This window comes from Neopsephotus bourkii, unplaced genomic scaffold (genome assembly GCF_033783945.1).
Source record: "Neopsephotus bourkii isolate Nb327-2 ecotype Australia unplaced genomic scaffold, CSIRO-AGI_Nbou_v1 NB_1572, whole genome shotgun sequence".
Lineage (NCBI taxonomy): Eukaryota > Metazoa > Chordata > Aves > Psittaciformes > Psittacidae > Neopsephotus > Neopsephotus bourkii.
Genome location: NW_026902048.1, coordinates 7,697,818 through 7,721,766, shown reverse-complemented (window position 1 = coordinate 7,721,766; position 23,949 = coordinate 7,697,818). Strand labels below are relative to the sequence as shown.

General features: G+C 46.6%; 1 protein-coding gene and 1 long non-coding RNA gene across 3 annotated transcripts in view; both read right to left on the bottom strand.

Annotated features, from left to right (window-relative positions):
• Window positions 1-3,914, bottom strand: part of LOC133222030 (uncharacterized) — a 35,652-nt gene extending 31,738 nt beyond the window's left edge. Inside the window, exons 1-2 of the long non-coding RNA XR_009728156.1 lie at window positions 3,697-3,914; window positions 3,300-3,490 (exon numbers count right to left, since the gene is read on the bottom strand). This is a non-coding gene — a long non-coding RNA (uncharacterized LOC133222030). The remainder of the gene's footprint in view (window positions 1-3,299; window positions 3,491-3,696) is intronic.
• Window positions 3,915-6,854: 2,940 nt separating this feature from the next.
• Window positions 6,855-23,028, bottom strand: FAH (fumarylacetoacetate hydrolase). 2 transcript variants are annotated; one of them, XM_061371378.1, is made up of 14 exons: window positions 22,852-23,028; window positions 20,434-20,544; window positions 19,706-19,827; window positions 18,648-18,697; window positions 16,818-16,908; window positions 16,193-16,290; window positions 15,888-15,940; window positions 14,256-14,355; window positions 13,454-13,584; window positions 12,615-12,690; window positions 11,992-12,038; window positions 11,086-11,187; window positions 9,998-10,115; window positions 6,855-7,153 (listed from the first exon to the last, which is right to left on the bottom strand). In XM_061371378.1, exons 1-14 carry the CDS (start codon window positions 23,017-23,019, stop codon window positions 7,074-7,076), a joined length of 1,347 nt encoding a protein of 448 aa, XP_061227362.1. In that variant the 5' UTR covers window positions 23,020-23,028; the 3' UTR covers window positions 6,855-7,073. The 2 variants fall into 2 exon arrangements, with proteins under 2 accessions (XP_061227362.1, XP_061227363.1); XM_061371379.1 differs by lacking the exon at window positions 20,434-20,544.
• Window positions 23,029-23,949: the final 921 nt, after the last annotated feature.

Here is a 23,949-nt window from a genome sequence, read left to right as displayed (position 1 = left end):
GCCCTCCTTGGAGGGTGAGAGCAGACAACTTCTCCCTGTGTAGCAACAACACCACTACAGGCTGTCAGGAGCTCAGAACAGAGCTTCAGGTACATCAGCCCCTCCACAGTGGTTGTTTTAGGCTACTCCCTTGGTCAGGAAGAGCACTGAGCTGAGGTTCAGTTCAGTGGGGAACTGTAGCATGCTGTGTTTCAGCAATTCATTATCAGTACAAATTGCATACCAAAAGAAACAGGGCCACTGAGACTGAAATCCCTCCTGCTAGCAACTGAAAATGAAGAGCGAGGAGCATCTGTGGGGTCCCTTTGAAGAAGCCACAGAATATGGTATATGCTTGAGTAAAAAGCACCCAGGGTACTCCTCCTCTTGAAAAAGGTGAAGAGATAAATAGCTAATTCTTTCATCTTGTAAAAGGGTTCTGTTGCCTGAAAGCTGGGGGCTTCATATATATGCTTGTCCCTGCAGCGAGTGCTCTGGCAGAAGGACCTTTGTGCCTGAAACCCAGTTTGCCACAAAGACAAAACCCCACTGATAAATTGTTAACTCTGTCCTAGTCAGAAGCAGAGGCTGGATTCTTCATGCTGTTTTCAGAGCAGCTGCTATGGCTGATGTAAGAGTACACCTGAACTGAAGCCAGCAGTGGCTGAATTTGGGCAGACACCCTGGAGAACTGCAAACAGAAAGGTTACTTCTGAAAGAAACAGGTACTGATGCTAGCCAGGGAACTGCACCAGTGATGCTACTGCACCCTGTGCTGTCCAAAGGTGTCTCCAGCTTGCTGGGTCATTACAAGTCTCAGTGGGTAACTCCAATTCACGTTACTAGAGCTCAGAAATCAAGTCAACACAGGACTGGATAAGCAAAATGCTGTTCTCAGACTCCAGCAGTTTCCACACAGGGAGGCACACATAGGGAGGGTGGTGAGGACAGCAGACCTCAGATACTTGACTGATTCACTTTAGAAGCCAGTGCTCCAGGAAACAGTGTGACTGTATGAGAAATGAAGGCAGGAAATTCCAAGGCAGCCCCAATTTAAACTTTCATAGAGCAATGATGCTAATCCTCCGTGCTACCTGAATCTTGCATACAGTCCCCTCCTAACAGTGATAACTGAGCCTACAGAGCTTTGAGCTTCTCCACCCAGAGAGACCCAAGGACAGCAGTGACACCATGATCTGCATGTGGACTGTACATTACTGCTGGGGCAAGGAGTCATCCCAAAGGAGCAGCCATCCCTGTAGTTTTGCATCTTTGAGGTCAACATGTCAATTCATGGAGTGACACCCATGCACCAGCTCCCCTGCTTTCCACCCAACCCAGCTCAGTGCTGGCCCATGGCAGTGCTGTGTCTGCACCAGCCATCATCAGCACAGCAACACCATTGCAATGGCTTCAGCTGAGCAGCCATGGTGTGAAAAACCTGCTAAATGCAGGATGGGAAACACAAATTCGTCTTCTCCCCTTCCTTACCCTCTGTCTCTGACCTTGTCAGCCCGGACCTGCCAGGCTTCAAACCAATTCTCTTAGCTGTCCTACAGTCTTACATCTCGGGTGATTTGAATTAAATAAAGGATATTAAAATCCCCAACTTTAACCGTGTCTTAATACTGCAATGGGAATTCTTGATTTCAGTCAAGAATTTTGCATTTGCACTTTCTTATTTTTGTAAAATATTTGTTTTCATTAAAAATGATTGATACCCTTTGGCTACCACCCCTTCCTGCAAACCAGGAGGAAAACACTGCTCACACATACATTTCTAAAGCAATGCAGTCTCAGATTTCTGGTTGCATTTATTCTCAGGGTTCAGTTCAATCCACAATGGGGTTAGGAAACGTTGAATGGTACACTTCTTAGTTAGAGAGCTCCATGCTTTGTACCGGGACTTGTCCAGGCAGCTCCCAGAGGGGAAATCAGAAATCAATTAAAAATGTTCTAAGATTGCATGAAGTGTCCCGAAGCCATAAGGGAAGTGAAGTTCTGAAACACATTTATATTCGAGACTAAGTGGCTTTCTCAAAAAGCTGATGTATTGCCTCTGCAGAACACATGAAGTGCCCAATAGGAGCAAGCGGGCAGCAGAGCAGGCCACCCCACTGGCCCCAGAGGCACCCCTAGAACAGGGTCCTGGGACACAGCAGCCCCAAGGCACCCATTGTTCTGCAAGGCAGTGGATCTGCTTCCAGCAGCCCTGAAACACATCTGCCCTGGATCCAGCACACAGCAAGGAGGGAGACAAGGAACCTTCCCCGTGCCTGCAAGTCCCAAGCGGTCGCTTAATATTCACTGACAAAGGTGTGGATACTACAAGCTGAGCCAAAGGGTACTTAGATGTTGCCAGGGACTCCTTTCCTACAGCACTGCCCTTATACATTAACTGTGTCTACTCCCAGCTCTGGAAAAGCTGCCAATTAGATAACATTGAGCAAATAGAGTAAAAAATAGGAGGCAGAGGTCTGTAATTTAAAATTTCATGGAAAACCAAACATACATGCAACAGAGAAAGCACTGAGGTGAACATGTGCTTGGGAATGAGGGGCCACAGCAGATCTGTATGGGACAGCATGGTGTCAGTACCTCAGCACGCCCTTCACATACTTGCAAAGCCTTCAATCAGTTTTAAAATCCCAGAAATGGCCTCCTTTCTCACTAAAGCAGCACCTGTGTGGGCATCCTGAACAGAACCAGCAATCAAGCCTGAGGAATGGCCTCCTGCCTTACTGTTTAAAGGCAAAACCAATGTGAATATCCCCTAAGAGCTCTGTCCCTCTTAAACTCCCTACCTCAATTCCCAATAGCTACTGAAAGAGCATTTTACTTTCAGTTATTACTGCCTGGTTAATGAAGGAATTCTGAATATTGCTGACCCAAATGTTTTCATCAAAACTGATTCTTTTTCCTTGATACCGCATCCTTTTTCTAATTAGAATCTCTACAGAGAACTATTTTTGGTGAAGAATACCAGCATTTCAGACAGAAAATCCATTGTTTCCTCTAAACTCTGAAATGTGCTTTAGGGCGTTTCTTCCATGCTTTCTTTTGACACTTAATTATACGCTATTACAGATTATACCCAGGTTTTTCATTACACACCAACCAGATAATGCTTTGGTCTATAAGAAAACACGTCTCAAACAGTATCAGAGGCTGCCCTTAGTTTTCTTACCAGCAAAATAACAAACCCAGGTGAAGCACCAGGCAGCATGATCCAGTGCATTTACACCCACCCTGTGACAAGTCAGTACAACACAGGAGCACCTCCTCCATCCCTCCCAGACCTTGCATCCAGTGCTACTCACAGCCAGGATTGCTGCACTCCAACACAGGTCACTGATGACTTCTGTTGAGCATGAAACAAGAAGGGTTCTCCAGACAATCAGAAGAGCTGTGGTTTCCATCTTGATGCACATTTACAATTCCCCTGGTCAGGAAAGCAGGATCTTTCTTCCCACCCAATGCTTCATGCCTCTGAATGAGTCCTCCCAGGGAGCTGACACAGCAGAAAGGTGTTATTTTTCCTGCAAGCAGGAAGAATTCCAAGGAGAAATTTCTTCTCCTACACCCACATCACAAACCCAGGTGTAGAGGAAAAGGAGCTCCAGGTTTGATTTTACTATTTTCTTTCTCATTTCTACTGGAAACCAGGCTATGAGCAAACTGAGGAAAACAGATCTAAATCAAATTGAACTTAATAACCTCTAGAAGCAGAGAGAGCCATGCTCAAATCTAACTGCAACAAAAGCTTCCAGAAGTAGAGGGGAATTTCTTGTAGAGAGGGTCAACCCAATTGAAATGGCACCTCAAAAGTAAACTTCCCTAAACACCAGGTCTACATGCGGAGCTGAGGGACCCCAAACTGAAGCATCCTCCTGATCCAAGAGCCTCACTTTTACATCCCTACTCAGCTCTACCCTTCCCCTGCAGACACCTTCCCCAAAACCAGTAGAGAGCTCCATAACCTTCAATTCAAAGGCCAAAGGTGCAAAGTGGAGGCAGCTGCCCCAGATGAGGTGGAATGAGCACCTGAGTGCTTCCCCAGTTCTGTGCTGGAGGCTGCAGTGCTGCCAGCCCTAGGCAAGAGCAATGCTATTTGAAGGGCAGTGCTGCACGTCGCAGCATAGATAGAGCCTTCGTGTGCTCCTTGACACAGGGATAAGAATCAGTAGTGCTGGTGGCTCCAGCCTTGCTGTTTTGGGCAAGGGCAGCCCAGTTATGAGTTCTTCTCCCCATTGCCCACATGAAGCCTACAACCTTCCTCTGGGGGTGAAAATAAAGTGGCCTTGGGCATAAAAAAAAAACCATTTACCTCTTTTTTTAGCCTCTCCTGGCTTTCTGGCCCTCATCCATGCAGCAGATATCTCTGAGCTCTGTCCTGAACAAGGTTTTGGCCTTTCTCCAGCTCACCTCAGAAACCTGCTCTCAGGGATGTATCTGAGCTCCTTTCCAGAAAACCTCCACTTTCTCAGAACCTGAGATTTCTCCAGATGCTCCCAGGCTAGAGGAGCTCAGGTCTGTCACCTCACCACCTCCCACCATCCCCAGCCTGGTGCCAGGATGCTTGGCCATGCACTGGGGGTTGTGGTCCCAGAATGAGAAGCATGGCCACTACAGATGCAGAGCCATCCTCCCTCAGGGCTGAGGCTGCTCTGGGTTAGGAGTGTATGGGTGCCTCCATCCTGCCAGGTTTGGTGTGCAGCAGGGCTCAGCACCACTGACCTTCCAGGGTGTCTGAGCAGGGAGCCTGATTTCTGCTTTTTGGCAGCAATGCAGCATCAGTTGGCTCTTTGGGAGAGGAACTCATTGCCTGTGTACAGGACTCACCTTTACCTTGCACAAAGCTAGGGAAGAGCCTTATGGATATAATAGTTTCTGTATGTATTCCTACACCCAGAAAGCACTGAAACCGCAGTCCTTCCTGGCTGCAAAATACCTTGCATCAAGGTCAAAACCCAGGACTAACGACACCCTGCTCTGACATCAGCCCCTGGCTCTCTATGGGTGCACCCTCAGGCACTGCATTTCCAGCACATCAGATAGAGTGAGGTACAACATGGATGGTGCTTCTGCAAAGAAATTTCTCCACTGGATAAATGCTTTCTGCGTCCTCCTGCTGCTGCCAGGAGTAAAGCCAGGCTGTGCTCAGAGCAACTGCAGGAGTTATTTCTAAATCCAAGAGGGAAGGTATCAACTTGTGGTCGTCCTTTGAGATAAAAGAGAGCACAAAGCATCCTATAAATTGACAGTAGAGTCAGAGTACATTAAGTAAATATCTGCCTATTTGCTCAGCTCCAAGTTTCCACAAGAGCCTGAAGGGGAAATAGCTTTTCCTTGATAAACAACCATGAGCCGCTGTTTTCCTGGCCAGGTCATCCCTCCTGGCGATAGTGGAATATCCTCGCTTTAAAATCTAAGTTGATTTAGGGCCGATCCTCCAAGTATCATTCTTTAAAGGGACTATTATTGCGCACTGGAAGAGAGCCCGTTTCAGCAAACATGCCCCATTAGCAGTGATTTATCTGCACTGCCACATTTTTTCATTAATCTTCATTTCAAATTCATTTTTCTCTCCTGCACAGCCAAGAAGTTCACATTCCCAACCAGCACCAGGTGCTCCCGGGGATTACATCAAACACCCCCATGGCCCACAGCAGCAAAACTACCCAACAAACCTTGGGAAGAGCAATAGGAAAGCAGCAGCTGCGCTCTTACCGCTGTCGCTGCATGGAGCCGGCAGCCTCGTCAGGCTCTTTACTTCGAGGACCAAGCAAATATTTAACAAGTTCCCCTTGCACTGTACCAGAGTTCATTATCCAGTCTCCCGAGCTCCTCCAGTCAGTAATATCCTCTAATTGATGTGATTTGGCACTTGGCCATAGTCAAATTGATTTGTAGACCAGCGGGAGATGGCAAATGCCCTTTACACTTGAGAAAAGTGGCATGTGGCTTTGTTTACCACCTGCTGCAAGGGGATGCCATGGCAAGAGGTACCTTTTAGGAGTGCAGGAAGCAGGTCTGCCTCCTTGGTGTCCTCTGACCACAGCCGCTGTCAGGTGACAAGTTGTGACTGCTTGGGTATCACTCCAGCCATGAGGTTCACCCTCCCTCCTTGATCCCAGGGATGCTGGTGCACAGGGTGAGAGAAATGGGGAATTCCCTTCTCTAAAACTAGGGTAAGATGCAGGAGGTATCTCCATGCCCTCTTCTGAGGGGTGCTCCAACACAGGCTCACCTCTCAGGGCTGGCATTGATCTTGGTTCTGGGGTATGGGGAGTTGCCTCTGCTTGAGCAAGGGCAGGAGTAAGGACAATGCACCTGCTCCCAGAGCAAGGGGAGGCTGCATCCTGCTGGGGTTTAGTTCCAGGAACCCATCAGTGCTGCAGTGCAAGGGCTGAACTCCAAAGCCTGCATAGGTTTTCATTCCAAGATGCAGGAGTTTAGGGCTGAGCCTTCTTGGTCATTGTTAGTCATTTATAAGTGGGTTGTTTGGTTTTTTGGTACCATCCAATTTCTGATTTCAGGGTTTTCAAAGGTTGTTGGTTTAGTCACTATTTTTTTTTGTTTGCTTTCATGCTTTCAGTTATATTATCATGTGTGCAAATTGCTTTGTTACAAATTAATGTAGGGCATAGTCATGTAACTCTCTTTTACTCAAGATGCTCTATCAGTTTTTAGCATTTGTATGCAACTTGGCTTCAAGATTTTACCTCCAGCATATTAATACTGCAACAAAAGGAAGTCAGCATGCAATCCCAGCTGTTATCATCAGCCCAGTACTCTGAATATTTAAGTTTACTTGAAAGCCTCCTTTTATAATTATGCAAAATACCATTAATATAGTAGAAGAATTAAGAATCTCACTTTTCAATCATTTTATTCCAACAATTTTAAGCTAGCATTGAAATCCTTTTCTTATCACACCAGAGAACCACATTTATCTTAAAGGTATTTATTGATAATTGAAAACAACAAGATTCTAATTACTTGTATAAAAATAATAAATCTGAATAAAGCTGCATGACTGTTAGAGATGGAGGGAGAGATCCTCCTCCTCAGATGTCACATTACTCCAGTCATCAAGGATCTGACAGGGCTGGAAGGATTTTTCCTGAGCACTGGCCAAATCCCACGCGGAAGCCGTTGCCCTGGCAGTAACCTAGGGCCAGAAAACAACAGACAGCTTGTTCTGTAAGGAGAGTAGGGTTTTACCAGGAATAAAAGTGAATAAAGGCATAGAGAGACCAAAACCAAGTGAAAACATTTCAGAAATGCAATGAGGGGCAAAAATAAGAGTTCAGGTAGCCCAGGATAAGAGAAGCACAAAATGTAAAACACGGCAACAGTGAGTTCAGTGAGTTGATCAGAGAGCAAACAAGATGTGCAACATTCCTGTTTTCAAACCTAACTTGCAGCATCATCAATCTAATTGGCAAGCTGATTCGCTGCCTGGTCCAACCATGCAATTAATCAAGTAAATCTGGATTCTCTTTCTGCAGCATTAGGACTGCTCCCGGGAGATCAAGATGCTTACGGCCAAAAAGATGATCATTAAACCCCTGCAAAGAGCAGGACCTGCCCTTACAGAACCTGTTTCACTTGCTAAAAACAAGTAGTTTAGTTCAATGAGAAGCTCAGCATCTCAAAATATTCATTTATCCTCTATTACATAAACAGGCACTGAAGATCTGCTGACTGCTGCTGAACTTACCAGACTGTGACATCTCTAACTACAGGATGATTCAATCTCTCCCTACTCCTGCGTGATAGGACGGATGACATTTGGATGGAGATGCTGCAGTGCCTCTTGTTGCCATGGGCCAGCTCAGCTGCTCCAGAAACAGCCTCCACTAATAAAGCCTCAGGTGAAGGAGAAGAGGGGACAAAGCCAGGGGTTTCTGGCCTATCTGGGAAGACTATTCTGGGAAGAAACTGCTGAGGAGATCTACTGTAGCCCTCCACCACCACATCAGATCAGAGGAAGGACACAAGTGGCATATGCTGCATTTTAAAGACTGCTTTTCACAGTTAAGAGACGGACTTTCCTGAAATGATGGAATACATCATCATCCCTGTATGTGATAAAAACCAGCTGCCTTTGAGAAGCCAAGAGGGAGCTGAACAGAACAGACCTTAACTCCAATTCCCACCCTTAGCATGGATCAGTGGAAACCTCTTCCAAGGAAGAGAAGGATGGGTGGCTCAGGCCACAGTGCAGCCAAAGTTATTGCAGCATGAAGACAGATCCTGCCAGCACTAACCAACCACGCAGCTCTCACAGCCAGGCTGAAATGAAGTGTTTCCAAGGACAGCAGTGTCTCTCAGTGTTTGAGTAACAGCCCAAAGACACCACATCAGTATCTGCTGGGTAATCCCCATTTGTAAGCAATATTGGAGCAAGACACTTGCTTTAAGGCTCAGCTCAATTTCCATTTGTTTCATTAGGCTTCGTTGCCAGCTTTCCTTTGAGCATCAGCTTTCCTTTGAGTGCCAGCTTATTATTTCAGCCCAGTTTAGTTATCCTTGCTGTCAGCTACGATTTAGAGCAGTACCAAGGAGAAGCACATTTAACAAAGCAAACCCTGTGCTGCCAGTGCCAAGGAGCTACAGGGAGATGTTTGCAGCCAGCTGCAGCAGATCGTCAGCAACCTTTCCCTCCCAGTGCTCCATTCCGAGATTCACTTCTTGGGAAAAATACATTTCTCTCATTTTACGTGTTAGGGCTCTCAAATAGCTTCCACAAGGGGAACGAGAACACAGAGTTGAAATAGGAGACTAGAAATTACGGGTTGGGCATTTGGCATGCGATAATGGTGCTGCCTCAGGAGGGGATGCAATAGCCCTGGCCCTGCCTCAAGGATGCTTTAAGACACTGGACCTGTCATACATCACCAAATAGGAGCAGATCCCAAACTGTCTCATCAGACAGCCCCAGCAGCACCTGGCTCTTGTGAATAGCCTGATGCCCCGATCACTACAATCATAAACTGCTGCTAGTGTAAAATAGCACAGCAAACTAATGAATATGAAATTGTCCCACTGGGGCAATGGTGCCTTCATCCGTGTTAACAACACCATCATTATGCTATCTTTAAAGATTAAAGACATTCAGGATTTAAAGTATTTATTTAAGTAGCATAGCTTGTTCTGGACATGAAGAACAACAAGGATCATGGTCTAGTCCCATCTGGCTCTCAGTTTGCCACCTTGTGCAAGCAGCTCCTGAACTGCTAGGTGTTCATTGCCAATAAGGATATCAGCATGTAGCTCCAAAGTAACGATCATAATACCTAACTGTACTCTAATTTGGGGCTCCTGGCATAGTTACTGGAGAGAGATCTGTAGCTCTGGAGGGCATGAGGTACTCTGAGTTGCCGTAGGAGTGTCTCTGCGCTGAATATATAACGAGCCTATGGAGAGCAGCAGCAGGTGCCTACTTGGTGCGGCTTGAGCAGTCACTCAATAGGTAGGGAGGCTAAAGGATGTTAGAGGTGTTGGGGACTCCTCAGTTTCATCCTCTACAGCTCTCTCTAGCACATCTCGATCTCTGGTTCCCTCAGCATCTTCCTCTGAAGAACTGGCAGCACCATGGCAGAAACATGATTTTCAAAGCTATTGCATAGGCTGACAGGCAGGTTCCAGATGCAGACTTGGACTGTAATGGCAACAGCACATCAACTACTAGTCCCAGGATATTCTTGCCCATAATGGCAAATGTACCTCCATATCCCCTTAGCACTCACACACAGGCATAGCAAGATTCTTAAGTACTTAGCAAAGCAAATAATCTAGTTCAGACAGCATTTATAGCAGGGCAATTGCTATCCACCTGATTTTGTCTCCTGACAGGTTGCTCCTGACAGGAAAGGAGTTAGGAACAACTGTGCTTGTGTGGCAGGTATGTACAGAGCATCCCATCTCCCCACGAGGCGCTTACACTACTGGCATTAATCTATGGGAACGTGTCCTTGGTGCAGTGTGACAGCAGTTGTTCAGCCATTACCTGTCAGAATGATTTCATCTCCGTCCTGCAGGAATTTACGAGACTGCCCACTGCCAAGAGGGATTTCTTTTGTTCCATTCCAGGACAGCTCCAGCATGGAGCCAAAGCTCTCTGGCTCCTGCAGCAAGAGTTCAGAAACAAACAACTTGTGAGTGCCTGTCCTGCTGTTAAGCTACCTGCTGCTGGAAGGAGACACACATTAGCTCTATAGACCAGTGTTTTGCTGTTGGTTTAATTCATGGATGTGTAGGCTTGTTTTCCTTCTTGTGCATTTTAATTGCTTGCTCGCTGTAAGCTGTCATGCTTACAGCTGTGTGTTTAACATAGTGCGAAACCCTGCAGAAGTAGTCTGGGTCTGCTGCAGAAACAAATGGAAACAAAATGAGGGTTTTTCTACAAATCCAGTGCTTTTATGTAGCCACGTTTCGGATTTTTACTTACATTTGTTCTTTAGAAAAGCAAAGCTGGTGAGTGTTTGCAAGTCTTTAATGTCAAGCTGTATTGTCAATAGTTTAATTGTAAATAAAGTCAATTGTAATGTCGATACTTTAAAGGAAGCAACAAGCACTTCAGAAATGCTCAAAATGGAAGTGCAGGTATCCCAGCTTAGAAACAACTTACCTGAGGGTGTCTTTCAGACAGCACAAGCTGGATTTATAGTTGATGTTTCAGAAAGTGCAAGTTACCCCCATACTGCAACAACTGTCCCCATGGCAGTTCAAGGGGAATTACAGCTGGTGAAGTTATGTCTAGGAAACTAGAATTTACATCCATGCACCTTTGCCTCCTTCTCAGAAATCAAAAAGCTGCATTTCATAGAGTTTAAATGGGCCGTGTGGATGCTTGTGCACAGATATTAATTTGCATCTGTAGTAAAATAGTTTTAGAGGAAGGAGTGCAGGAAAGGTTAAAACCCCAAAACCAACAGAAGGCCCACCACTTTTCAGTGCAATTTTGGGGCTACTAAAGCAGCAGCCTGGGAAAGAACTGAAGAGATTTTCATCAAACAGGACTCAGACCCAGACCCCACTCAGTCTGTTTTGGGCTGCTGACCAGTTCTCAGTGACTGTCATTATTTAAACACTCACGGGTCCACTGATTGTGCCAGAGGCCAGAAGATCTCCAGGTCTGAGGTTGCACCCATTGACTGAATGATGAACCAGTTGCTGCTTCATAGTCCAGTACATGTGCTGGAGGAAGGAGGAAGAGGAGGGTGAACAGAGAAGGACAAACCCCTCTGCCATGCCATTAGGCTGTGCAGAACACATTGCATTCTCAGGATGATGCTGGTAAGACTGTCCCTACAGAAGAGTTCTCTTATTTAATCAGGAACTCTCAGTAGTTACCATACCCTGGCTGATTGCTTTCTAAATGATGATCAGGAGCTGCTATGTGCATACAAACCACATATTTTAACATGCAATTTGGTCCCTTACAAATTCTTTTCTTTCAATTGGATGTCATTTCTCCCCCCCTTCCTCTTTAAGGCCAGCAGTACTGGCTCAGGATCCATTATTAAACCCAGTATTTTAATGGCTGCATAGAAAAATTTCCTTATTACTGATTTGCTGACTACTGATTTACTGATTAAGGTAATTGCTATGCAAAGAACCAAATATGAATATAAAATTGACTTAGAAATCCTGCAGCTGGTACATATACCTCCTGGCTTCAATCAGACTGTAAAGGCAGAACCCCCCACATTCCCTTTGCTTACCAGTCCCTCACTTTCAGCTCTCCCTGATATATGAGTATGCCTCTTGGGATGCTCCGAGCACCATAAAACAAGCAGCAGAAAGAGCTGCCCACTCAGGTGTTTCCATCTCAGCAAGGGTGAACTATCACCAGCCTCCACTCTTTTCCCTCCATCCCTATGCACACATGCACCAGGTGTGATCTTCAGCTAATGTGAAAATCAGGGTCGGAAATTGCCTAAGGCTGGAGCGGATGGCATCACCAAGATTTCAAGCAAATAAAAGATGCTGGAATCTTACCTTGAAATTGGATCTGCATATAGTAGCTGGCATGCTCATTCCTTCTGCTGCAGAAAACACAAAATAAGGAACAGAGAAGCAATTTGTGCTGGGTGAACAATGTTGGAGTCATCATTTTACAGACGGATGGAGACTTCTTTTATGATTGTGACCCCCAGCAAGAAACAAGTAATGACATTTTCTATTGATAGGAAGGCTAGCATTTCATAGAAGACAAGTATGCAGATGGTACTGGGTAGCACCACGCTGCCCATTGCTTTCCTCCTCTGCTCTACCACAGGAGCAATACCTGGACCTACTGGTCAGCAGGGCCATGAGCTGGGTAAACATCTGAATCCCACACACCTCTGCTCTTCCCATGCCCTGCCCATGCAGGCAAAGCCCACAGGGACACTTCTCATCATGAGCTGATCACCTGGGAGGCATTCTTTGGTTCTCTTCTCAGCATATTGCTGCATGGCCATTAGGGAGGAGAGCTTTGCCTCTTTCTCTGACAGAGGCAGTCTGGGCACAGATGGAAACAGAACACTACAGAGCCAAGAGCAAACTGTCTGAAATCCGCGGTGGTTCAGCAACCCTTAAATGGCAATTTCACCTTCACAACCCACTCGGCATTGCCGTACCTTTAATAGCAACAAAGAGCTTGATGTCGAAAGTGTAGGGTTCTTTATCCTGAAGGTAGGGCAGTGGCTTGGGATCCTAAAAGCAAATAAAAAGGCATCACAGTCTAAGCAAACAGAAAGGAAAAATTCCATAAGTCATCCCAATGACTTTTTGTTTAACCAAACTGTGCTGCACACCCCATTTACTTCACTATTGTTACTGCTCAGATTATTGCTTTCATGCACACAATTTTAAAGACTTTTCTGAACAGATAGCTTCTATTGAACCCAATTCCTTTTTCTGAACTTTGGCTCCAAAAGCCTTCTCCATCACTATGGTGCGGTTGCTGATCCAAAACAAACACAGTGCTAACACACCTTTGCTCTATGCCTGCACAGAGAAGATAGTGAGTTCTCTGCAAGACTTTATTATCGTTTTCAATCTTAACTAAACATCCACATAATGGAGACATCTGGAAATCCTTGAACAAAGTGTTTTGGCTTGAGTCCACTCTCTCCACTGCTTGCTGGATGGTAAAGTGCTACTGAACGCTAACGAGAAGCTCTCAGATCAGTTTATTTTCAGGTGCTTTAAAGGAGATGATTTTTCTGCCCTGCTCAAGCAGGCAGGATGACAGCTCAGGGCACCCTGTGCCAGCACCAGTGACATCAATGAGCATTTGAATTGAAGGGCTCAGCATGCCTTTGTATGTCTGGAAGCAGGGTCACACTTGTAAACTCTATGAAGAAAGTGCTTGGCATTGATACAGCTCAGTGATTTCTCTTGATGGGACCTATCAGTTGTGCAGAGATTTTTCTAGCACTGTTTTTCCTTTGTTTCAATCCTTTATTTTGCTAACCTGGACAGGGTTTGGCAACACGAATGGCATGAGAGCTTCCATGGTAACAACCCAAGGGGAGATGGTGGTGCCAAAGTTCTTGCCCAGGAACGGACCCAGAGGAACATATTCCCATTTCTGGATGTCACGAGCTGGGAAGAGAAAATTCAAAGCAATGCTGCTAAGTATTTCCTAGGAGTTACATAGAAATCAAGTGACGTGGATCACAAATGTTATCACCACCCTTTTCTAGCCACTGAGCCCAAATCCTGGTTTATATCCACCTGTTTCAGACCCTCAAAACAATTTTCATAGACCAACTAGATTAGCAATAATTAAAATGAGTCGGGCCATCCCCATATAACCAGCATTTTCATTCCCAGTTAGTGAATGCTTTTACACCCAGCTAATGGCCCGTGCCTGTCACAGGAACAATTTCAACTAGTTAAATCTATGCAGAGACCAAGGGATTTGCAATTGCCAAATCCTTTTCCTACTCCTGACACTGGAATCAATCTTCTGTTGGAATCACCATGCTTAGGGCTGATCCATCCCTGCGCAGAAGAAGCTAGACTGGTGTTAGCTCTTTCATAAGTAAATAAATCTTCATTAGGCAGCATTTTCTAGTTCTACTGATTGATCGAAGATGGATTGAGACAGAACCTGAGACATGCAGACAGCATTTCATGTTCATCCCTTTCAGCTGCACCCAGTGTTTTCAGTGATCACTATCCTACTGCTAAAATACATCATTCATCCCTATCTAAGTTTTCCTGTGACGCTGTAACCCCCTCTCCAGGCAGACTCCTGCAGCACCAGTTACCGCTCCAGTCATTCATAAGGACCATCCCAAAGATGTGCTCTTGGGCTCTGCTGATCGGAATCGGTTCCCCAAACTTGTTTCCAGGACCTACAAAGAACGCCTGAAATTGAAAAGCAAAATATTGATTAAGGAAGGTTTTGAAGCTAAAACTCTTTACTGCACAGAGGGTTACAGGCACAAGCAACAGAGGCAAGACAGGTAAAGGCATCATTTACCATACACAATTAGTTGTGGCAGCCCCATCCCTGGCAGTGTCCAAGGCCTGGCTGAACGGGGCTTGGAGCAGCCTGGTCTACTGGAAGGTGTCCCTGTCCATGGCAGGGGGTTGGAACTGTCTCAGCTTTGAGGTCCCTTCCAACCCAAACCACTCTATGATTCTATGAAACCTCTTTTTCTTCCCCTCCATGCAGCTGGCGTAAGAGCACTGTGTTGCTAAGAGATAGTCATTATACAGGGTCACAACATTGTCAAAGCGCAGGAGCAAAAATGGTCCCTCCTAATCACAATCCAGATGCAGAACAGGTTTGCCCACTGAAATTACTCTGTTTGCTACAGACATTGAGCAGGAAAGATTAAAGTCATCTGCAGGCATGCTGAATGTACTGGGGCTTGTTGCAACAGTGGGGAAGAGGAGGCAGGTAGAGAACCGTGCCCACTGAGTACAACAGGTCAGGAACTGGGTGTCTGTACTTACTCCCTTAGAAAAGGTACAGCCTGAGCATGTGGCAGAGAATTCTACAGGGAATCTCAGGTGTCTCTTTCTGCCAACAATATGGAAGCTTTTGATTCCAAAACTTCCATCAATCTAAATCACCTCTCACAGCAGCCAGCGGTAAAACTCAGGCTGCAAAGCAGAGGTATGGAAACATCTCATGTACCTCACTTGATGGGACTGCCTCCCCGTTTATAGCATTGATCTACAAAGCATACAGCATTACAGGCTTTCACTTCAGTTTTTAGTATCATCTCCCTTAATATTAGACTTCTTCCACTTTTTTTAAGGGAGACATGAGGAATAAATCATATGAAAATTATATAAATCATATAAATCACAACAAACAATCCTATAAAACTTCTGGACCAGACTAAGCCACAAGAAGACACACCTTCCAAGGATGTTTTGTCACAACACAGGTTTCATCTTTCTGTGCAGAAGGATGAGGAATTTGAATCTCACTCCCAAGAACTCTCAGGTTCCTCTGCTCTGGACTCAAGGCACAGACAACCTGCACTCCCAAACCCCCCCAGTCCATGAAAAGGTCCTGCCTGCAGTGCCAAGGTAGCAGATAACCATGTAACAGGCTGTTGGGTCTGATAAAAAGAATTACTCCTGCCTGCTTCCAGACTGCTGCAGTAGTGCTCAGATTTGGCCAGATGAGCCATTTCCAGCCCAAAAGTAGTGTTAGCCAACCACTCAGTGAGCTAATGCACCCTGCAACTCATCACAAGGGAAAGTTTCCCCATGGAAATCTTTTATTACCTGCTGCACAGGATGCTCAAAGGGAAACACAGGAATGGACCTTATGCAACATCAATTTTAGAAGAAACTAAACCTTCCTTTTCTTCCCTGTTTCTACCTTAATGTTTTTCAATACTACATAAAACCAATGGTACGGAAATACGCCATCTTACCATTTCTAACTCGATATCCAGACGCTTACATGCACCAAACACTGGAGGTTTATCTGTGGGTAGGAGGAAAAGTATTTTAAGACAGGGAGGTAGGTAAGGAAATAAAAGTATCAGCCAGAAGAAACAGAGCAACTTGTCTGGTGTGCAATGACAAGATGGACTTAACTCATGGCTTTCCCTTGCCCTTACCCCAGGATGGGCTTTACAAGGGACCCCAGGCCCTTCCTCTTCACCACTCTGTGATGTGGAGGAAAAATAAAAGATAAAATAATAAGAAGCCCATTAAAAGCCTCTCATGGACTCACCATTGTCAGGTCTCATTTGTCCCACAGGTCTCCGGATGGGCGTCCCAGATACCACAACAGATGATGCCCGGCCATGATAACCAACAGGTAAGTGCAGCCTTGTGAAAGAGCATCACAGAACATGGGTCAGCTGTGTAACCATTGCCACCAACAGCAGCAATTTGGGATGGAAGCACCACCGGGGTGCAAGGAGAGAGCTCCGCATAGATGGGCACAGACATTTGCAGCTTGCTTGCTCTGATATAGACGTGAGAGAACTATAATCCAAAGCCATGTAGCAGACTTAATGCATTTCTGTGCCACTGCTCCACTTAATTCCTTGGAGCTTAAACCCAGCTTTCTTGTCACTCAGTAAAACCAATTTCTTAGGTAAATCTGCCTTTGAACCAGACAGCTGCATCGTAATTGGTGTGGCTGCTGCAGTGAAATGCAATGCAGACTCAGCTAAGCGTGGGGAAATGCAATTTTCAGGTCTAGTATCAAACTCAGGGCAGCACATTCTCATCTGCTATGAACTGAGCCCAATATTTTCCTGCAAGACTACTCAGATCTTTAAAAAATCCTATATATGTACAGATAAGCATGCAAAATAATACTGCACCCGAGGAAAACTTGAAGCACCCACCAGTTAGGCATCAAAGCATTCTCCTTCCCCCTGAACATGATCCCAACGTTTGTGGCATGTTGGCGTGAAGAATAGAAGTCAGTGTAATCTCCTGCATGAAAAGAAACCCATAAAATAGGGATCAATGGAAGGAAAGCCCCTCACCTGATGGGGCTAAAGCACATTGTATACTGCTGACAATGAGAGGAGAAAAGGAGACAGTGAGAGCACTAAGCATGGAGCAATATTTAATATTACTAGCAGAGGGATGTAATGAATGGCATAAAGGAGGCCATTAGCAGTTCATCTATAGATTCTGAACACAAAGCTGGCCTTTATGTTGACGTTTCCAGCAGAGACAACGGGGAAAAGCGCAAGGGCATCAGGAACCAGCCCCTTTCCAGAGGGAACCGGTCCCAGTGCTCTCTGCCGGCGGTACCCGGGAGGGAACCGGCTCGTTCTCAGGACATCTGCTGCCCTCTGCCGCCATCCCGGCAAACAGCGGCCTTCCGCAGGCCAACGGGATACAGTGGCCTTAGGGAAAACTCCGCTTGGGAGGGGGCATCTACATGACATTAGGCTGTTTTGCAAGATTATTAAGCTATCCTGCAGCCCCTGCAGAGGTTGCAGCCAGTGCCTGCAGGACAAGCACGAATCATGCACAGCACAGAGCTGAATGTAAACGTAGTGGAAATTTAATCACAGAATGGTTTGGGTTGGAAAGGACCTTAAAGCTCATTCAATTCCAACCCCGGCCATGGCCAGGGACACCTTCCACTGAACCAGGTTGCTGCAAGCTCCGTCCAACCTGGCCTTGAACACTGCCAGGGATGGGGCAGCCACAGCTTCTCTGGGCACCCTGTGCCAGTGTCTCACCACCATCATAGTAAAGAGCTTCTTCCTACTACCTCATCTCAGTCTCCCCTCTGTCGGTTTAAAGCCATTCCCCCTTGTCTTGTCACTACATGCCCTTATGAAAAGTCCCTCCCCAGATTTCCTGTAGGTCCCTTTAGGTAGTGGAAGGCTGCTATAAATAACTTGCGGCTGCATGACCCAGTCGATGCCATGCTGCCGGAGCAGCGCTCTCATTCGCAGTGCTGGACCTGGAACTGTTTTGGGAAGGCATCATGTCTATGGAAACCCATCACAGTTCCTTTGGGCCTGCGTGAACTTCGTCCCAGACCAGAGCTGTACTCCAGAAAGCCCAGGGGGAACAGAGCTGGGCTGGGAAATGGGCAAGTTCACATCCCTGCTCCTGTGAAGGTCACAGCCCTCGAGTGGTTTGGATCAAGTTGGTTTGGGTCCAAACATAAATTTCTGTTAAATACAGGGAAATGTTTATATAGCTGTATGGATACACTAACTCCACAGAGGCCCATGGGCTCATGGGAATGGACGTATGACATGAGATGCAGAGTAATAGTCTGGGACTCATGTTTGTCTATGAAGCCATGCCAGAGCCTTGCAAAGCTTTGGAAATCTGGGTTATTATCTGATGGCAAATGGGGAAAATATTGGAAACTGAACAAGTGTTCCCTCCCTCCCCTTTGTCACAGAGACCTTTGGTGATGCCACTCTGATGACAAGAGTTATGGACCACCAGGCAACTCTGATCTAGTGAAAACTGCATTGAGGCATTTCCTGGTTGCTATTGAGCTTCCCCAGGCTTTTATTCTTCTGCCACAGACAGCACCTACCTTTCATTATACACAATAATACACTTCTGGCTCCTGCAAAGCCCATTCCATGTCACAGCAATGATCTGTCTGTCTGAGCAAGCTGGAAATAAGGCAGCTTCTCTAGGGGGGAGCAAAGGGCAGCACTGAGCAGCCCTGACCTGCAGAGACTCACCGATGTGGGCTGGCAGATGCATCGTCGCAGAAGCTTGAGGTACAAATGCTCTGAAACGGAACGCAATGATTTCAGCTCTCAGAAAACCTGCAGCACTCGCCCGTAAGAGGTTTATGAGTGTGTAAGAGGCTGCTCCTTCTCCTCACTCTCTCCTTGAGTTTGCAAGCTCTTGCGGCAAAAAGGAACCTGCAGAAAAGCTGCTGTAACTGGGGTGGTTGCGACCCAAGGAGCATCCATCAGGGTACAAATGGGGAGGGAGGCATCCCAGGGGGTGCAGGGACACACACCATGCACATAGCTGAGCAGGTCACTGCAGCATGGAAAGGATGACTTTATGGGACATGGCTCTCAGGTGCCTGATTCAAACTGCTGGGTCTGCTCAGGGAAGATCCCTGCATCAAGCAGAGGATTTACCCCTGTCCTGCATGAATGCCCACATCACCCCAGCAAGATAGGGAGGAACCACTCCTGCTTGCTGCTAGGTGAGTGCTTGCAGTGCTCAGAGCATCACTCCAGACAAACAAGGTGTGTGATCAATGGACACACACACATTTCCCATCAGCACAGCACAGAGCAGAGCACAGCCCTCCTCTCCCACTGCTACACCAGCGCACTGTCCCTCATCTGAAGCCGATTTGTGACAACATATTTGGTTTTAGCCAATTCAGACAGTTTCTGAGGAGCAGCTGGGGTGTCTCCCCATGCCAAGTGATGCTCCACACTGATCACTGCTGGAGACAGTGGGAGAGGTGGAAGGGAGACCCTTTGCAGCTGTCTTCCTTGAAGGCCCTGTAGGAAGGGATGCAGTCAGGGAGCCAGCCTGTCCCCCCCCCCGCCCAGGTGATACCCCAGGTCTGTGGGCACTTGAAGCATTAATCACAGATGTAACTACAAAGGGGAAGCCCTCAGTGTGCCCAGACCTCAGTTAATCCCCATGTAGGCGGCAGGTGACCACATTCAGACCTTGGATGTCGGTGCCTTGGATCACCGCGTGCTGTGGGCGATACAGGGCAGAGCTGACAGGTCACCGCGCCCCGCAGGACCCTCCGCTCCCTCACCTCCTCCGCAGCTCCACGTTGTCCCTCAGGACCGGCTCTCCGGCTGACAGCAGCCTCTGGAGGAAAGCCCTCGCCTCCATCCACGCCGCACGGCCCAGCCCCATGAATGCGTTCAGGGTTGGCTGACAGGGAACAGAGAGGTGGTGCATAAATGACCACATTCTGCTTCACATGCATAGGAGATGATGGCCTGTGCTTTCATCCAGGGGTTGGATGCCTGTGGGCTGGGTTATGTGGTGGTGGTTGCCCAGATTGCCCATCCTCCCTGTTCATAACCGCCTGCGCTGCCTTCCTCCCACCACCAGTCCTCTGAAGCAGGATCTGCTGCATGTCTGCATCATACCCCTCCTAACACTACATCAGACCTCAGCAGCTTTGCTATCTCACCTCGCTGCAGTCAGAGGTCATCTGTATTTAACTTTACCCTTAACCAATCTCCCTGTCATTAAAATCCCACCTGACTCCTTGCCATGAAAGGCTGAAGGCACAAGCAGGACCAAAGTGATGGTTAGGCTTTGTGTCAGACCCCTGCACTGCCAAAAACTGATGAGACTTTCAGAAGAAACATTTTTTGGACCCCCAATGCCTCTGTTGTCCTCACTTATCACAGTGTGATGAGTTTTCCCTGCAGCAGAGCCCTGATGACACAATCCCAGTTCGTGTTGATCATCTCACCATAAGTTGCTAACACCACAAGTTGGAAATTAGAACAACAGACTGATAAATACCTGGTCAAAGACATGCTGGTGTTTGGCAAGAGCTGGTCCATTGAACAGATGTTTAATGACGCTGAGATCCAAAATCTGGTCTCCAATCGCTACCCCGAGCCTGTGCCTAGGCTTGAAACAAGTGAGAGGAGTGGGGGAAAAGAAGAGTTTGTGCTTGTACCCACAAAACCTCCAAAGAGGGCATGGGGGAAGACAGTGACCACAGAAAGTTTAATCCATCAGGGACAAGGGTCTGATATCACAGCAATTGACCATTAAAAGCTAGCTGATGAGATTGGCTGCTGAAAAGCATTAAGACTTGGAAGCAGAGCATCACTGGAGACTCCCCGCAAATGAGTGGGAATAAGCTCTCTCCTTATCCCCACTTATCTGGGGGAAGGCCAGGACAACCAGCAGAGGTTTCTCTCCCTGCTCTTTCCTCCAGAAGTGTTTGCCCACCGCTCATTAATGAGCAGCATTAATAATAAGCCCATACACCTGAAATACCCTCTGAAGTAGGAAACTGCTATTCCTCCTTCTACAGGAAGGGAAGGGAAGCACAGACACACTGTGAGCAGAACTGATCTCATCCCCATAGCCAGGTAAATAGAGAGAGAGGCATTTCTGCACTGCAGTTCCTCCCCAGAAGATGAAGAGTGACCCAGACTCTACTGCAGTACCAGGAACGCAGCACATCTTGCTCAGCTGCACTACTTCTGTACCACACCAGATGAGGCTGCCCTGCAGAACCCCATCCCATGCCATGCGAGGAGCCCATGACTCACATGCAGACCTAGTCTAGATCTTGCTGCAGGAATAGCTTTGCACGTGCACGCTGCATTCACCACAGATGCAACCTAACACACAAAGACCCCGTTCATCCACTGCAGCTCTGGCAGGGCTGGTGCCAAGCGCATGAGGAGCCAATGGTGACGGCGCGGGAGCAGCACGGATGGTCCCATTGCAGCTCTGCCCCAGCTGTATGTGGCTATGAAGATGCCACTGCATTCAGACACCAGTTGCAATTATTTGTGGCCTTAGGCAAATAAAGGGAATAACCATCTATGAATTTCCATGTTATTAAACCCATTTTTTCAACCTTTAATTTCAAAGCAAGATTCTAAGTGTGATAGTAAGTATTTATTCAGCAAACATTCCTGCAGAAAAACTTAAAGGTCATGTCAGGTTAATTTGTAACTGGGATAGTCAGGAATGACATGAACTGCTTTGGCTTGAAATCATTACGATATTGGGCTACTTTTAGAACACTGTTTTCCCAGATCATTTCCATAAGTCCTTGCCTGTCTTTGCATGAAGTTTGAGTGAAGATGTTTGCTTCAGAGGACAGTTACTGGAGAAGGCAGAATAATAATCCAAACTCACTAGATAACAACACATACCCCTAGGAGGAGATTAAAAGAACCATCTCGGGCTTATCTTTGGAAAATGCCACATCAAAAACCACGATCTTCCAGTTTAAATTCTTGTTTTTAAACCTGCACGGATAAGCCGAGACAGCAGAAACCAGGAGATAATCACAAAGTTTCCTTGAGCAATGATAAATAAATCCTCCACTTTCTCCTTCCGAGACGTGGCTCTCGGCTCTTTTCTCTTTCTCCAGGACACATTGCCAGGGCTCCATCCCAGCGGGCACCCAGAGGTGTGAGGCTCAGCTGGGCTCAGTTCTCATGAAAATGGGAATTGAAAGAAAGATTGAACTGTGTTTTCTTATGTGATCATAAAATATAAGCCTGAAGCTGGCTCAGTCCACAGTCTTCGGACACAGCTTTCAATGCAACACACTTTTACATGTTTAATGTGTCATTGCATAAACGTCTCCCATTAAAATACAATGGGTCAGCAGTAAAGACTGAAGTGAAACACTGATTTTGTTCCTTGGATTAATGCTTTTGCAGGCACCAAACTCACCCATAGCTGGTGACCAGACCAGAAGACAACATTCAGTTGCAAATATGGTGTTTTCAATGCAGACTCACATCACTCCATGTTGTGTAAGAGGGACTGGGAGTTACAGAACTAACAAATTAAAATAAACATTTAATGTGTGTTTTTTAGGGTGATGCTGTGATTACACTCAGTCATGAAGAAAATGAGGGGTTCCATTATGAAGAAGTCCATGCAAACTGCTGCGTATCTCCTTAGTGAATGGCTCCAGCAGAGATTAAAAGGGTTTCAACAAGCCAAAACCACCCAGACCTACTGTATATTCCTCCTAAGCATTAACATCTTCCATTATGCAATGTTAAAGATGCTTGATCAAAACAGCCACTGTAGTGGCTGAAAACAAGAGTTTTCTGTCAGGTCAGGAAGCCCATGCAAGCATCTCAGGCAGGGAAGTTTTTCTGCTTCACTGGTTGCTCCTAGTCACAGCCTTGGAACAATCACAACACCCCAAGGACAAAGTCTGCTGCTACTCACCTCCTCCTTGGTGGAGAAAACGCCATAGGGGAGATTTTGGAGAGGAAAATCTGAGTCCTTGTCTACCTGGATGAAAGACATGCTGACCAGTGAGCGGCCCCTGACCACGGAGGAGACCCCCACCTCACGCTTTCCTAAGAGGAAGATCCTCTCCAGATGTTGCAACATGAAGCACCAAACCCCACCCTCCATCCTCAGCCCCAAACCAATCCCTGATCCGCCTCCATCCCACCCCTCTGCCTGCTCCCTCTGGCAGCAGTTAATCAGTGCCAGAGGCTTTTCTGAGTCAACAGCCGTTAACTGTTCCCAGCAAGGTAGAGACCAGTGGAGAAACAGCCTCTTCCTCCTTGAGAAATCCACACACGGAGCCAAGTCCTTCTTTTACCAGGTACATCACTGCAGACAGCAATAAAGCCCCACATATCTCTGCTCATTCACCCTCTAAGTGGTCGCTAACATGCCAGAATGATGGCGATTTTGCCCATGTGGAGCAGCTCTTCCACCAGGAGCTCAGCAACCCTTGGGAAGTTGCACAACTTGCACCTGAAACTGCACTTTGGGTGCTTTTTGGTTTTGAAATACTGCACCTGAGTCCTTCGTTTGCTCCAGGCAGCTCCAAACCAGGCGTATCCATGCAACCCCAAACAGACTGGTCTGCTCCCAGCCTTGGCTTTTCTCCCGGCTGCACTGTAACATTCACCCATATTCAGGAAAAACAGAAGCCAGTGAGGATGTATCTTTGAAATTAGAACTAAATACTGAAAACCACCCCTTTTCAATAAAAATAGTCAGATGCCTGTGACTGCCAAGACAAAGAATTGGTTTCCTGTTCAACTTCTTTTGGCAGAGAAGACTCTTGTTAGAAGAAATGTTATAAGACTTGTTAGAAGAAATGCAGCAAGCTGTACAGGCAAATACTGAGAGTAAGATGACACAACAGCATCAATGACAGCCCATCTGTGACAGCTCTTCACTTGTGGAGACACAAGCTCATGCAGTGCTGTTTGAAAGAGGGTCTTGTGTAAAAAACACAATGCCTTGCACAAAATTCTTACCTACAGCACAACTCAATTCCACTGACTGTTTGAAGTCTTTTTA